Source organism: Erpetoichthys calabaricus, chromosome 9 (assembly GCF_900747795.2).
Source record: "Erpetoichthys calabaricus chromosome 9, fErpCal1.3, whole genome shotgun sequence".
Classification (NCBI taxonomy): Eukaryota; Metazoa; Chordata; class Cladistia; order Polypteriformes; family Polypteridae; genus Erpetoichthys; species Erpetoichthys calabaricus.
In genome coordinates, this window is record NC_041402.2 from 144277690 (window position 1) to 144295131 (window position 17442).

The window sequence follows — 17442 nt, forward strand, 5'->3', positions numbered from 1 at the left end:
GTTAAATGTAAACTTGTAAATAATCCTGTTTCATAAATTGTTTGGAAATGGCCTTGTAACATTCTCAGAATTATCAGCAACAGCAATTGCTTCTGTCGGATCAGTGTAGACTTAGATTATTCTTGTCGTGCTGTTACCTCAAACCTGAAAGCTCTAGACTGCCAGAGGTTCTGTCTTTATATAAAGTTGATCGCATGTGATTATCATCAACTAATCAAATGCCTCGACAAGCAACACTTGGTTGTTCTTAACTTTTTAAATAATAAAAGGAGCAGCAAGAGTTTACTTACAGTACCTCTTCCAAATTTTTGCATGTTGGGTTATTCTTTGTTGAATAAATAATGAGTGTAAACTCTACTTATGTGTTGTTTGTTAAACTGAGATGATTTGTAGTAATTTACCAAATGTACATTCTTTAATGTCCGGGAGCTGTTCCTGCATGCAGCAGCAATTAAGTGGATCAGATAACTTGTAGCTGTGTAGAGCTGACATGAAGCTGCAGAATGGATTGGTTTCTGTATGCTTAATGCACCTGCATATAAGTTCTTCTAGGGTGTGGGCCTCAAGAAATGACATAAAAGAGCCTAGGAGTCTTGCTGTGAGGGTTCTTTTTCTTCTTCCATGCTGGTGAATCTGTTACAGAGTACAAGATGTTTTCGGTGTGGAAGCAGTGTTTGGTAATGAGTGCTGTTTGACTAAATACACTTCACATCATGGTACCATCTTCTGCTGCCAACAACATCAGGAGAGCAGTTGATTGGCATGTCCTGATGTTGGCAAGTTACTAGCCTTGGGAGAGTAAACAAAGTACAGGAACAGTGTAGAAATAAATACATAGCTATTAAATATGTGTGAGTGTCTTTTCTCTGATGGGTCTTAATGTATTTTCAGCTTTTTTCTTATAAATGCAAGTGAGAGATTCTCATACTGAAAAGCTGAAAATGCATTATTATATCTTTCTGGCCATCCATTTTCAGAACCAACCATTTCTATTATAGAGTAGAAGACAAACAGAGTATTGTAGCAGTGGCAGTAACAGAAAAGATGGATCTTACACAAGATGGTAGTACACTGCACTACTATGTTACCAATGTCAAAATACAGTGCATATCCAATTCAATTAAATAGTTAATAGCAAACTATTCACAATTTCTTTTAAAGTAATTTTGTTGTATTGTACATCCTGTCAGAGAAGGCAAGGTCAGACTGGCATCCTGACTCGGATAGATGGTGGTTCCTTACCCTGCCTGGAGGCCTTTATAATGGAAGGATAGTGGGAGATGTCATCCCAGAGATGTGAATTCCCCCTTTATGCTGTTTGGCAGCATCTTTCTGGTGGAGCTTCCATTTGTGCACCAAAAAACAGGTTGAGTTTTTTATTGTAGGGGGGAATCACAGAACTCCAAACCCCAGACACAACTACTAACACACAGTCTTGGATTAAAGTAAATTATTTTATTTTAAAGAAATTTCTTTTTTAAGGTTTTTCCCCCTCTTTCTTCTTTCTCTTTGTTTTTGTGTTTCTCCTCCACTCCTCCCCGGTGAGATTTACCTTACTATACACTTGACTCTGACTCTCCTGGGGAAGGCGGAGCAGCTTCTTTTCAGCCCAGATTCAGGAGTACTTCCATTTCAACATCATTGCCACCAAGAAACACTTCACGCTGAGGTGATACCTCCCTAGGATACAGGAGTGTCTTTCTGACAGCTCAAACCTGGTGGCACCCAAGTACCTCAAAAGGGCCACCCATGATGCCCTGAGGATGCACTTGAAATGCTACTACCCAGCGTACAGAGGGAGTTCACTGGGAGGACATCCTGAGGATGCCCGTCTGACCTTGCCTTCTCTAACAATCATTAATTGCTGCTTTTCAGATTCATTATACTGTATATTCATATGGAAATGAGTTTAGAAATGTAATGGGGTTTAGATTAATTTTACACATTGTGGTACCTTGATGGGGGTGGTACCCAGCCGCGACGCCCAGGAGGACTTGTGCCTCCTCCAGACCACGAGGGGGCGACTGCCCTGGTTGCTTTTGGGGGCCACGGGTACACAGCTGGGAAGCTCAACCCTGTAGGGGCTAGAGAGCCCTGGACCTCAGCACTTCCGCCACACCAGGAAGTGCTGAGGGGAAGAGGAGCAGGGACACCCGGAGTGCTTCCGGGGATACAGCCAGCACTTATGCCACCCAGGGGAGTGTCGGCGGAGGAGTGTCGTGAAGCACCAGGAGCACATCTGGGTGCTTATTTAAAGGGGCCACCTCCCTTCAGACAGAGATTGGAGTCGGGTGGAAGTGGACGAGAGTTGTCTTGGAGAGGAATGGAGGCGGCCTGAAGAGTGAGGCACTGGAAGAGAGGCCTGGACTTTGGAGGATTGGTGCCGGAGGCACTGGGTTTGAACTATGACTTTTGTACATATTGTAAATAATAAACGTGTGTTGGTTGAACAAACGATGTCTGTCTGTCTGTGTCTGGGCTGCTTCTCACAGCATTAATAGTTTTTGTAATATTTATGCAAGATTTTTCAATCAGTCTCTTTAGCAAAACAACTAAATTGTCAGTAATAAAAGTCAGATTCATTTTAAGATATTGTAGACTTTAGATAGATAAATAGATAGATCTTTATTGTCATTGTCACTTTTACAAAGGAACAACGAAATTGAGTTTAGCATGTCTATTAAATATCATTATGTATTTTCTTCAAAAGTACAGGTAAATCATAATATCATTAGAATTACCTACTAAATTAAAAAGTTGTGAGATTAAGCTGAATAATCAGAAACTTCTTTTTTTAATGAAAATGCACTTTATGGAAATTAATTTAACTGGATTTATAAGAGTATTTATGGATTATTTGATAGTGAGAAAGCTTGTGCAGTATATTTGTACCAGGCACAAACGCCCTATCACAATGTGTAAGAATGGTACTACATATTGAACAGTGATTAATCTTGTTAAAAATTTTAAACCATGATGTTTTTAATTTATTAATCTATTTTAAAAATAAAAATTTATATGCTTATGTATATTGTTTCAGATGATGGTTCCTCATACAACACTGTCAACATACTCACAGATTGGTAAGTATCATTAACATTTTCCTTTAACTTTGAGAAATACTTTATACTGTATTCAGATATATATAAACACTGTATATATATATATATATATATATATGTATATATATGTATATATATGTGTATATGTATATATATATATATAAACATATATATATATATATATATATATATATATATATATATATATATATATATATATATATATATATATATATATATATATATATATTATATTATATGAACAGTATTTTCTATGCTGTACTTTATATAAATAGTTAAATACACAGTTATACTACATACATCCAAGTAATTTTGGTGTAAAAAAAAAAAGTTTGTCATTTATTTTAGTAAGAAGACATCTTCCAAAGAGTAGCCCGAAAGCCCTAGACTATATCCGAATATTTATTCATCATAAATTGTAATAGTTTCAAAGACTCATTAATGTGGTTGGTTGGGTTAATTTTCAGGACACTCAGGATTTATGGAAGTCAGCAGTACAACCTCCAATATTTCACCTATAGATGATGGGACCATTTGCACAGGATGGATTGCCCAGCCATCATCCACAACTCTGCAGCCCTTGACGCACTGGAACCCTTTCTCTGAATATGTCACCCATGATGCATCTGCTCCATCCTATACTGCCGACATGTACATGCAGCCAATGTGCCCTAGTTATACTGTGGTGGGACCATCCGTCTTGACCTATACTTCAACACCACTATTCACAAATTTAGGGGTAAGTTATTCTCAGTTCAGTTCAGTGGGTGGACTCACCATTTACAAGTTAAAGGAGGTAGTCAGGTGCAATCCCCAATTGATAGGAGGAAAGAATGGTACTTTAAAGGTAGAAATGGTCTTGTAATATGGAATGTTTGGGAAGGGCCAGGCCTTATTCAGGACATTTTCAAATAACAGCTACAGGTTATACAGGTAGGTATAGTTAATATCTACTGTTTGCATGGCTTTGGCACTGAAAACAGGAGTTGTGCCAGGTGGTTTTACTTCCCTTCTGAAATCACCCCAGTGAGAGTGCTAATACTCAAATACCTAAAGGGTTGCATTTTTCTTGGATGAATGTTATGCTTTTAGTCTCACCTGGCTGTGGTCTCTGTAGCTGTTCACAGTTGAATGTCATGTAGTCAGACACAGACTACACCCTACAAGTCAACACTTCCTGCTCTGACGTTATGGTCCTCTTCCATAGGTTCCCTGGGACAAACTCTTTTTTAACTCCTTGAGTCTTGTTCAGGACTATGGGTAGAGGAGATCACAAGATTCGCAAAGAGATTATTTTAGCCTGTATTTTGCAAAACAGTGGAGGTGAAGTCAAAGTTATGTAGTCAGGCAAAGTGGTTCCAAAATATTTTTAAATGATGTTTTTAAATCTCTGCTTGGATGGTGTTCATCTGTTATCTTGCACATCCAAAAGTGATCCATCTGTTTTCTACCTCTGTGAACCAAAGTCTCCTTCTATGACAATTTTTGGGGTGTACACTACCTCTCTAAATATTTATTACAAACTAGCCACAGATCCTGTCAAAGACAAGTAAACAAATAATGTAAAAAATGCCATCTCTTGACATACGTGTACTTTCAGCACCTTTCCACAGTATTCACGTGTGTCTGAGCGTTTCTTAACTGTTGCTCCTTTTCTCATCATTCCCATAAAGCTTGCTTCTCAGACTCTAATATTCACTCTTTCTCACCTCCTGGCTGATTTTATACTTTCTGTCTTTGAAGACGACTCTCTCAGTGTGCCTCACATGCTGTTACTCCTCCTCGTGCATCTCATACTTACACTTGGCCAAACTGACCAATCACACCAAAGCCAAATTGGCCAATCAGATTTATTTGAGGGATGTAACACATAGACCTTAGAGTTTTATTATTTAGTAAATCTGTACTATAACTCAAGAAGGCTACCACTTCCCAAAGTTCTTTGACCCCTCCAACTTGTTGTGCTGGATGTAGTCGTCTTGAAAGTAAGCTTTAAAGAAGTCCAATATCAAAAAATCAAAGCATGGTATTGGCCTCATTTTACAATTTTGGGCTGAAAGTGTTTAACACCTTTTTTTTAAAGTATAAACTTTGTCTAAATTTCCTATTCATTTGGGTGTTAAAAGAATATTTCAACAAACTTATACTGTTAAAGCTGGTTGGTGTTTCTATCTTGCAGGTTAAATGTAAGTTTGTGCAATTAGCTCTTCTTTATGTCATTTTTATTATCTTCACAATGCTTGTTACACACACACACAGATGCATGCACACATACACACAGAGATAAATATCACTTTCACTGTTAGTCAAAGAGGGGAATGAGACATGAGTTTAAGTGTTAGTCACTAAGAAATTTTCAATGTCAATTGTACCGACTGTTTCTGCTTTGCCATTAAGTTCAGTTTAGCATTGATAGATTTTAACCACCATGTTATGTTATTTCAGCAAATATTTTTCAGTTTTCTGCTAACTGCTTAGTTTAAACTATTATCTGTGTACTCCTTTAATTCATTTTCCAGGTGAATATTTCCAGTTCAATACTCTGAGACGCTAAGTGTAGGAAAATCAACATTCACTTCCAATGATACATTGTTTTTTGAATGTTAGAAATTCATATCTCTCCAATTACCTTTAAGTTACTGCAGATGTGGCTATATCGGATGTTTCAATTATGTTAGTGTATAAAATGAAAAATGCAAATTAAAGACTGAAAAATTTACCTTAACAAATATTTTTTAGAACAATTCTTGGGAACTGTGTATATCTCACTTTAGGAACCATTGTTCTAGTACTATCAATCAATTGATATCTCCGTTCTAATCTGTAGTTTTCAGCTATAGGACATTACTTAAAAAATTAGATTGTAGGCACAAGTGACTAACTTAAATTCCAGCAAAGAGTTCTTGGTTTCATTGTCCATCACAAGGCATGGAAATTGTTAGTCTGGGGTGACCCTGGAGTCAAGTCACCGAGAAAGTGCAGTTGAGGTGGTTAGGACATCTTGATGCAATATCTCACACAATTCTTGTACATCAAAAAAGCAAGATCCTGGGCAAACTGTGTTTCCTAATTATTACCCCATTTATCAATAGATTTATAAAAGTAAATCTCTTTGCCTGGAAAAAGATATAGAATAGGTGACGTAGTTTAGGAAATAAATCTAACAAGAAGATAACTCTATATATTTCTCTTTCTGCAAGTATTCATATTATATGCTTATTTGAGAAATCTTATTGTGGGGGTGCTTCTTAGCTTCAGTTTTAAATGCACTTCCCCTGAATTTCTACTGGTGCCCTGGAGTACAAGAAGCTGAAAGAATTCTTCTGGATTTACTTTACTTAGGTAAAGTGTGATGTAGTGGTTAAGGCTTTGGACCTCAAACCCTCAGGTTGCAGTTTCAAATCCTGCTACTTGACTTACCTGTGCTTCAATTGGAAAACCAAAGGAAATCTGACTGATTGTATCATACATGTTGTACATGCCCTTGGATAAAGGCATCAGGATTTTGAAGTCCTGAATTAGGTATCAAGGCTGTCTCTTCTGTTCCAGACTAAACAGGTTTAATTCTCTATGTCTATCAGTCCTTAATTCCTGGGACCCAACTGGTTTCTTTTCTCTGTACAGCTTCAAGTGTACACAATACTCCTGATGTGGTTTGACTAGTTTATTTATATATGCTAAGCATATTGTTTTTTTAATTATATCATAGTTTTTATAAAATAACCTACATTTTTATCTTCCCTTTTAATTTCCCCTTTACATTGGTTCAGACCCCTAAATCTTTTTCAGAGGCTGCGTCCTTTAGTACGGTGTCTCCCATCTTGTGTTTATACATGATGTTCCCTTTGCCCTTTGTAGCAGATAAGCCCTTTGTCCACCTCTTGAACTCTCAGGTACCACTCTAAACACGAGGTGAAAGCACAAGACTCTTTTATTTTGTTGTCACATGCACAAAGCACCCTACTCTCCACACTACTCATACAATTAACACAATAACTTCTCACAAACCAAATCCTCCTCGCCCAGACACTTAGCCACCCTACCTCCCAGCTCAGCTCAACGTCTGGGCTTCCCCAGAGTCCTTTATACCCCCTGATCTGGAAGTGGTTCCTGTTCAAAGCCCACAAGTCCTTATTCCTTCCGGGTCAGGGTAATCAGTCCTTTTCTTCAACCCGGGAGCACGTCGTTCCTTCCTGTCATGTGACCATGACGTACTCCAGGGTTATAGGGCACATACGAGCCTCCGAGTCCCCCTACAGCGACTCCTGGTGGCCCCCAAGGTATCCAGCAGGGCTGCATATAAAAACGACATAGTCCATGAGGCCCTGCTGGAACTCGGGGCACGTCCACGCTGTTGTGAGAGCTCCTCCTGGCGGCCTGGGGGTGAGGGCCGGAATATGTAGTCGGCCATTCATCACAGTTCCCCCCCCCTTAGCGACGACAACTGGGGCAGAGTGTCCAGCCCCGTGAGGGACATCCTCCTCCTGTGCTGTCTAGACCCCCCAGAGAACCTAGGGGGAACGGTGTATCGATGGGTCCTCCGTTCCCCTGTCCTGCGGGGACAACTTCGCCAAACGTGGCCCGTCTGATGGCAGTTATAACACCGCCGTCGTCCTCCCGGTTGTCTTTCTCGACGAGACCAGAAACATCTCGGAAACTCCGTCAGCGTCATCTCCGCCCCTTTCTCCATTAAGGAGGGTTTTATGGCCGCCCTGCTGCTCTCAGCCCTTTTCTCTATCTTGTCAGGAGACCCACGGTTTATTTCGGGGATCTCCTACTTTCTCTGGGGCTTGTGCACAGCTTGAGTCTCTCTATGGGTAAGAGAGAGCCTCTTTGCTGTTTGCACGCCCGTTGTCCTATGTATTTTAGGAGGCGGCGTCATTAGCACCACATCGCTCCGGGTAACAGCACTTTCCAGCTGCCCCGGTTTGATTGGCACTTCCTCCGCCCCTCCAGTAACAAGCGACAACTCCCTCATCACGCGGGTCGGGGTCTTGAGGTCCGAAGCACTTCGGAAGGCCGCATCACACGCATGCCCCGGCTCGTCCGATCCTCACCCCGACCACTCGGACACCCGCTACTTATTAATTGCGGTGCCGGATCGCACTGTGTCCCCTTATTATATACGGTACGGCTTGGGCTTACCTGTACCGCTGCATCACGCGAGACCGGGGCTTCTCGGCCTATTCACCACAGGTATTCCATCAGTCCCTTTAGCGGCACCTCGGCTGTAGCTCCCAGTTCCTCCACACATTCCTTTACTTCCTTCAGTCCCTGAAAGAAAGTATACACGGGCTCGAGGTATTTCTCGAGCTCCCGTACGTCCACACAGTTAGTTACTTCGGCTGGAGGTAATTTCACTTCCTCATTCCCCTTACCTGCCAGCCGGGAGCCATTGAGCACGTCCCCTCTCGGCACGTGTTCAGTTGGGTCGCGCAAAGGCTCCTGGGCGTTGAAGTCTTTAGAGGGACGGCTGGCTGCTCCGAGCCGACTGAGATCTGCCTTTTTCTTTTTAATGGCAGATCCTTCAGTCACACCCCGCCCCCCTTTCTCTTTATTTAACTTCGGCGATGCTTCGTTCGCCTCCCCCTTCCCCTTCAAGGAGTCCGGAGTCGTCCGGGGAAAGATGACCTCACTGACAGACCACAACTGACCTTCTGTATCCCGGCATCCATCGCGCGCAGTCACGCGACGCGTGTCGGCGAATAAACAGGCCCCTTCCTGGTCAGGTGACTTTGTGTTTATCCCACGTCGTTCCCAGCCTGCACCAGGATGGTCCATGTGATCGTCGTCAACGAATAGGCTCCCCAGCTGTACATCTACAGACTCCTCGTCATCGCGGCCATATTGCCCAGGTATGAGGCATGCTTCTTTCTTATATGCTTTCCCGAACCGCTCGGCTTCTGTAAAATAAGAAAATACAGTTCCTTGCGCCTCAGGTTTTGTCGCGACACATACCTCTGACATATGAGGGGTTGTTTCAGGCTCCAGCTCAGTCATCTGTCCACTGCTCTGTTGTTGCTGGAGCCACTGTTCTCTCACTATGTCGATCTCGGCTCTGGTTTCCGCAGGACCCGTCAGGTAAGACCACAGCGTTGTGGCGTCTTCAGGTGGCCACATTTCTGCGAGGTTCTGTATCATTTGGGCTCGCCCATTCTTCCTCCTGGATTTTTTCCCCATCTCATACCAGTAAGAGACGAGACTCATCACCGTCGCAGCGCTCTCTGTAGTGGGTGGTGTTTGCACCTCGGAGCGTTGAAGAAGGACCTTCTTGGGGTTTTCTGCCACCACAAAATTTGTTTTAAACACAGGTTCCCTGCCAACAGACGGCCAGAGAATCCTGCCAACTACGCCAGTGTAGCAGATAAGCCCTTTGTCCACCTCTTGAACTCTCAGGTACCACTCTAAACACGAGGTGAAAGCACAAGACTCTTTTATTTTGTTGTCACGTGCACAAAGCACCCTACTCTCCACACTACTCATACAATTAACACAATAACTTCTCACAAACCAAATCCTCCTCGCCCAGACACTTAGCCACCCTACCTCCCAGCTCAGCTCAACGTCTGGGCTTCCCCAGAGTGCTTTATACCCCCTGACCCGGAAGTGGTTCCTGTTCAAACCCCACAAGTCCTTATTCCTTCCGGGTCAGGGTAATCAGTCCTTTTCTTCAACCCGGGAGCACGTCGTTTCTTCCCGTCATGTGACCATGATGTACTCCCGGGTTATAGGGCACATACGAGCCTCCGAGTCCCCCTACAGCGACTCCTGCTGGCCCCCAAGGTATCCAGCAGGGCTGCGTATAAAAACGACATAGTCCATGAGGCCCTGCTGGAACTTGGGGCATGTCCACGCTGTTGTGAGAGCTCCTTCTGGCGGCCTGGGGGTGAGGGCCGGAATATGTAGCCGGCCATTCATCACACCTTGTTTAGCACTTTGCAGTTTTCAATATTAGTCTGTATTTTCCAAGTGCTTTACCAGTTCTGAACCTTGTCTAGATCTTTTTAACTTTTTTTGCTGCTTCCTCAGTGTCTGCCATTCCTCTGTGTTTATTAAAAAGTTTACTAACTATACCGGAATCCATGTCCTATTAATATAAATCAGAAAATGTAACATTCCCAAGACATACCCCTTTAGGGATTCCACTGATGACCTCACTCCATTCTCCTCTTAACTGTACTCTTTGTCTCCTGTCAGTTAACCAACTTGAGATCCAGTTTTGTAGGTTACCTCTGAAGCAATACAGCTTCTAAGTTTCACAGTTAATCTTCAGTGTGAGATTGTCTCAAAAGGTTTTTTGAAAATCTAAGTAAATTATGTTATATGCTTTGTTTTTGTCAGGTAATTCAGTAGCCTGTTCAAAAAAAGCTAAAAGGATTGTTTCACCAGATCTTCCTCTCTGTTATTTAGTATATTACTTTCATATAGGTACTTTTGTATAAATTTCATATTACAATTTCCATAATTTTACATGGTGCAAATGTAAGACTTATTTGTTTGTAATTACCACGATCCATTTTGTCTCCCATCTTGATGATTGGAATCACATTTGCAAATTTCCAGTCCTCCAGTACTTCACCATTTTCAGCTGATTGCTCAGATATTCTTAATAAGGGTTTATAAATTAAATGTTTAATTTCTTTCAATACAACTGGTGAAATCCCATCTGGTCCAGGAGTTTTATTAGTCTTCAATGTATTGACTGTTCAACTCCTATTAAGGACACAGTGCCTGAAATGAATTTTTTCTGTAGATGCCCTTAGGATGCAATTACAAAAGGTAGTTATGAATAAAAATATTGTATTTCCATGTACATGCAAATTATGTAATGTGGATAGTAGTAAAGGATAATAGCTCCATAATTTCAAAGCACTTTATATTTATTTGATGTACTCAGATAGGCATTCATTTGCTTTATACATTTTTTTCTAATGGTTCAGGAGATGCCTTCACCTGTTTAAACATAAAGCATTGTATTAAAAATTCATACACTCATACATTTTTCCAGAACTGTCCAGTATAGGATAATATGGGCTGATGTTTATTCCACCAATATTGCACATAACTCAGGAACCAACTCTTGATGGAATGTCAGTCTATTTCAGGATGAACTGACTAATACACCCACCTTTACAAAATACATTCAGAATTTCTAGCAAACCTAACAAGCATGGGATGAGAGAGAAATCTGATTATCTGTGAAGAAGCCATGTGGACATGAAGAGAATGTGAAGTTTCCACAAAATGTAATCCTGGGATCTTGTTTTTGTGAAACAGCAGTGCATGCCATAATACCCCAACCATGCCATTCATTTTGAATTAAATGGAGTTTTTTTACTAGGAAGTAAATGAAGCTTCTATGTGTTTGCTAAAAAGTAAAATTTACTCATCTGATCTACTAGCAAACCAGAAAAACCATATACCCTAGGGAACAAATAGAAAAGTGTAAGAATGTAAAATGGAATGCCTCTGAATATGATAGGAACAACAACCACAGCAACATTTATTTTTATAGCACATTTTTATGTATAGTATGTAGCTCCAAGTGCTTTACAAGATGCCAAGAATTAGTTACAAATTAAATTTAGATAACAATAATAATGAATAAATAATGTTAAAAAAAAGGTAATACACCCATAAAATAGGTACAGTATATACAATACAATACAATTTATTTTTGTATAGCCCAAAATCACACAAGAAGTGCCACAATGGGCTTTAACAGGCCCTGCCGCTTGACAGCCACCCAGCCTTGACTCTCTAAGAAGACAAGGAAAAACTCCCAAAAAACCCTTGTAGGGAAAAATGGAAGAAACCTTGGGAAAGGCAGTTCAAAAAGAGACCCCTTTCCAGGTAGGTTGGGCATGCAGTGGGTGTCAAAAAGAAGGGGGTCAATACAATACAATACACAGAACAGAACAAATCCTCAATACACTATAAAAATAAAAATTTTACAAGTACTGAGCAGAATTTGACAGTAGATGATATCACATAATATGATTTGGATTTATTTAGAGTCCTGGAGACCTCAGCCATCAAACTGTCTCCCCCATTTGGACAGTGCTGGGCCAGCCAATCCGATGAAAGGACCCCTCTACCACACGATTCCTGCGATCCTCCATTAGGGATGACTTTGCCTTAGGCAGGCAAAACAACTTGGCAGGTGGGCCGTGGCACCAAGTGCCACATTTGAGTACCGAGAAGAGAAACATAATAGGTGAGGATTAGTAACAAATTACAGTAATCCCTCCTCCATCGCGGGGGTTACGTTCCAGAGCAACCCGCGAAGTGAGAAAATCCGCGAAGTAGAAACCATATGTTTATATGGTTATTTTTATATATTTTAAGTCCTTATAAACTCTCCCACATGGTTTATAAATATTCCCCGTACAGTTATACGCATAAACCCGTTTTTTTTTTTAAAATATTTTTATTTTATTAATTTTCATTGTAATCATTCCATACAAACAGATCAATTTATAAACCAACAAATTTGAAAACAAATCGAACCCCACCCCTGAGAAGGAGAGCTTAGCTAAAGGAAAATTTCTTTAAGTTTTTTAATAAGGCAATATTAGACAAAAGAAGGGGAGAAGTAAATATCTATATAAATAAGAGATGGAGAAGGGAGTTAAATGCAATAATAGTTATTTCTCTTATTCTAAAATAATATTGATTAAATCCTGCCATGTTTTGAAAAAATTTTGTACAGATCCTCTAACTGAAAATTTGATTTTTTCCAATTTCAAATAATATAAAACATCGGTTTCCCACTGACTTATAAGAGGAGAATTAGGATTCTTCCAATTTAATAAAATAAGTCTGCGTGCCAAGAGTGTAGTGAATGCAATCACCGTTTGCTTGTCCTTCTCCAATTCCAGTCCATCTGGAAGGACACCAAACACAGCTGTTAGTGGGTTAGGAGGGATTGTGATACTAAGGCTGTCTGAGAGGCACTTAAAAATTTTTGTCCAAAATGATGTTAGTTTGGTGCAGGCCCAGAACATGTGACCCAGTGAGGCAGGAGCTTGGTTGCAGCGCTCGCAGGTTGGATCCTGGCCTGGAAACATTTTGGACAGTTTTAAGCGAGACAGATGAGCTCGATATATAATTTTTAGTTGAATAATTCTATGCTTTGCGCATATAGAACTCGAGTGAATTCTCTGCTTTGCTACCTTCCACTTCTTTTCTGATATATTGATTAAGAGATCTTCTTCCCAATGTCCTCTTGGGCCTTTGAAAGGTAGGGACTCTAATAAGATTTTATATATTGCGGAAATAGTGTTTGTTTCCTCGGAATTGAGCAGTATTTTTTCCAGCATTGTGGAGGGTGCAAGGTGGGGGAAATCGGGCAATTTCTGTTTTACAAAATTTCTAATTTGAAGATAGTAAAAGAAATGTGTAGCTGGGAGGTTAAATTTTGAACGTAATTGTTCAAAAGATGTAAATATGTTGTCTATATAAAGATCTCTGAGCATTTTAATCCCAAAACTTTTCCAGGTATTAAAAACTGGATATACTTGCGAAGGTTGAAAGAGGTGGTTCCCTTGCAGAGGTGCCACTGATAAAAGATTTTCCATCTTAAAATGCTTCCTAATTTGGTTCCATATTCTGAGTGAGTAAAGCACAATTGGGTTATTAGTATATTTGCGATAACTTTCATTTATTGGAGAGCAGAGCAGGGAATATAAAGAAGTACTACAGGATTTTACTTCTATTGCAGACCAAGCCTGGGTATGTGCATTTATTTGTGTCCAGGTTTTTATGGCTTGTATGTTTGCTGCCCAGTAATAAAACTGAAAATTAGGTAAAGCCATGCCACCTTCTGAGTGAGGTCTTTGTAGGGTCGCTCTTCGGATACGTGGGTGTTTTGAGTTCCAAATGAATGAGGTTATTATTGAATCTAACTGTTTAAAAAACGATTCATTGATATATATTGAAATGTTTTCAAATAAAAAGAGAAGTTTAGGAAGGATATTCATCTTAACAATGTTAATTCTTCCGGCTAGAGTGAGATGAAGGGTTGACCATCTATGCAAGTCTTGCTTAATTTTTTCCATACAGACGCCAAAATTTTGTTGATAAAGAGCTTTATGTTTACTTGTGATATTTACCCCTAGGTATTTAAACTGATCTGCTATGGTAAAAGGTAGGGTGTCTAATCTAATATTATATGCTTGTGAGTTCACTGGAAAGAGTATACTTTTATTCAGATTAATTCTAAGACCAGATATCTTTTGAAATTCTGTTAGTGCTGTTAAAACAGCAGGGACAGTGTTTTCTGGGTCCGATATATATAAGACCATATCATCTGCATATAGAGAAATTTTCTGTTCCAGTCCTTTTCTGACAATCCCCTTTATCTGATAAGAATTTCGGCAGTGAACCGCCAGTGGTTCAATAGCGATTGCAAACAACAGTGGCGACAAGGGACATCCTTGTCTGGTACCACGTTCTAGTTTAAAGTAGTCTGAGCAAATTTTATTAATACAAACTGAAGCTTCTGGACTGGTATACAGTAGTTTGATTCAAGCACAAATATTCGGGCCAAACCCAAATTTCTCCAATGCAGTGAAAAGGTAATTCCATTCGATCATGTCAAATGCCTTTTCTGCGTCTAATGATAGTAATATCTCTGGGGTGTTTGATTTTGCTGGTGAATATATAACATTAAACAAGCGTCGGAGATTTGAAGATAGATGTCGGCCTTTAATAAATCCAGTTTGATCTTGTGATATTACCGAGGGCAGCACTTTCTCCATCCTTCTAGCTAGGATTTTTGAGAGTATCTTAACATCATTATTCAGGAGTGAAATTGGTCTATATGATGCACATTGTAACAAGTCCTTATTTTGTTTAGGAAAGACGGTGATTAATGCTTGTCGAAATGTTTGAGGTAGTATTTGGTGGTCTTTAGCTTCTGTAAATGTTACCAATAAGAGTGGAGCTAGCTGAGTGGAGAATTTCTTATAAAACTCTACGGGGTAACCATCAGGGCCTGATGATTTCCCGCTTTATAAACCCTTTATATTTTCTTAGTTATTAGGTAAGATTCGTTGAAATTATGTATGTAAACACAGTTTACTGTATATACTACAGTACTCACAAACATACGTATCGTATATCATTGAGGAGTTTTATTTAATACGTAACAGTTTTAAACATATTGTAATTGAGTAGGTGATATAAAAATACGTGAAAAATCTAACATGTAAATGCTGTACATAAAACCAAAATGCTATTTTAAAGAAACTGTAGAGCGTCTCCGATATCACATTCGTTACAGCCAGGCCACCGGCAATAAATACCTACAATGCAAAAAAAAAATGCAATGCAAAAAATTGTATAAAATATGTGCACAGTTACAATAAACGTACATACATGTACTGTACTAAGTACGTAGAAAAATAGTTTTGGGTACTCACCAACTTGTCAGATAACGATGACATTTACTGCACTGTCACAGCTGTTGTAAAGGAGCCTCTTCACGCGACTGTGTAGCAGCACCGTCGTCTTCTTCCACTGAAGGCGTACTAGGCAGTGTTTTACGTGTAAGGAACATCGTGATGGGCAGTTGCTGGTGCTACTTTTTCATTTGTGTAAAGAGGTTCCTATACACTTCCATGGCGCCGTCAAGAGCATTTTTAAATTGCAGAGAACGAATCATTTGCAGGTCCCATTCTTCAACGGATGTCTGCAGATCTTTTGCCATTCGTAGAATGGTCGCGAGACGCTCGAGAGTTAGGCCTGCGTCTTCTTCCTCTGCCGGGTCGTCTTGATCTTCCTCCTCGCTCGCTGACTTGGTCATCTCGGCCAAATCTTCATTGCTGAGCAGCTCGGAGTGGGCATCGAGCAGCTCATTGATGTCATCACTGGTCATGTCGTTGAATCCCTCTCCTCCTAGCAGTTTTGCCAGCGTGACTGCCTTGTCAACCGCTGAGTCATGAATTTCTTCTGCAGAAAAGCCCTTCTTTTCGCACACAATTTCTGGCCACAATTTCTTCCAGCAGGCATTAACCGTGTCTTTCTTCATATTATTAAGGGCCTTCTGCACGTTCACCATACACGATGTGATCATGTACTTACGCCAGTACTCCTTCAGGGAAAAGTCATCGTCCGTGTCCATTGCCTCGACCATGTGTTGCAGGCTGTTCCTTGTGTACAATGCCTTGAAAGCCCGGATAACTCCTTGATCCATTGGCTGAATCAGTGATGTTGTATTTGGTGGCAAGAACTCAATTTTTACACCTCGGTAGGATAGATCCAAGGGATGACCTCCAGCATTGTCCAGAAGTAAAAGGACTTTGAAATCCAGCCCTTTATCTGCCAGATAGATCTTTCCTTCCGGGATGAAACATTGGTGAAACCAATCCGACGTTAGGCGTTTCGTAATCCACGCCTTCGGGTTGTGCATCCAGTACACAGGCAGTAGGTTTTTATTCTTATTTTTCAGGGCTCGGGGGTTTTTGGACTTATAAATGAGCCCAGGCTTTATCATAAAGCCCGCAGCATTGGCGCACATGACCAGCGTGATGCGATCTTTGTGCGCCTTAAACCCCGGGGCTTTTGCCTCTTCCTTCGTGATAAAAGTACGAGACGACATCCGCTTCCAAAATAGGGCCGTCTCATCCATATTAAACACGGTTTCAGGCTGATATCCGCCTTCCTCAATAATCGTCTTGAACGTGTCGGCGACAAATTTCTCGGCTGCGGCTTTGTCTGCGGAGGCAGCCTCTCCTTGCAGGTTAACACTGGCCAAGTTGAACCTTTTCTTAAATTTTTCAAACCAGCCCTTGCTGGCAGTAAATTCACGGCTCTCGCTGGGGGATTCAGCAGAAGTTCCAGGTCAAGGGTCGTCATCGTCATCGTCTGGAGCATCTCCAGTATCCGCAAACCTATCATAAAGTTGCTTGGCCTTTTGTCGGATGATATTGGTGTCCACGGGGATGTTTTTCTTCCGGCAGTCTTCGATCCAAATCCCTAACGCAGATTCCATCCGGGCTACCGCCTTACTACGTCCACTTACACTTCGTTTCGCCTCCTGGTTAAAGGACACTGCAGCCGTAGATCGTATGTTCTTTTCCTCCTTCTTAATATAACGAACCGTGGACTCGTTGATACCGTAGTGGCGTCCTACAGCGGCGTAGCTTTTCCCTTCCTTCAACATGTCCAACAATTTCACCTTTTCAGCAATTGTTAGCATCTTCTGTTGGCGCTTCGGTACGGCCCCAGTAGCAGGAGAAGATCGCTTTGTAGACATAACGAAGAGCTTGACTACAGCACGCACAAAGCAAAACGTTGATGCTGAATGAGTGAGATGAGATGAGATGCCGGCTTTAAGTGAAATCGAATTCTGCGC

General features: G+C 40.8%; 1 protein-coding gene across 1 annotated transcript in view; it reads left to right on the top strand.

Moving 5' to 3' along the window:
• Positions 1-17442, top strand: part of LOC114657656 (POU domain class 2-associating factor 1) — a 185043-nt gene that overhangs the window by 47652 nt on the left and 119949 nt on the right. Inside the window, exons 3-4 of the mRNA XM_028809528.2 lie at positions 3041-3083; positions 3551-3822. Coding sequence (XP_028665361.2) covers positions 3041-3083; positions 3551-3822 — 315 coding nt within the window. The remainder of the gene's footprint in view (positions 1-3040; positions 3084-3550; positions 3823-17442) is intronic.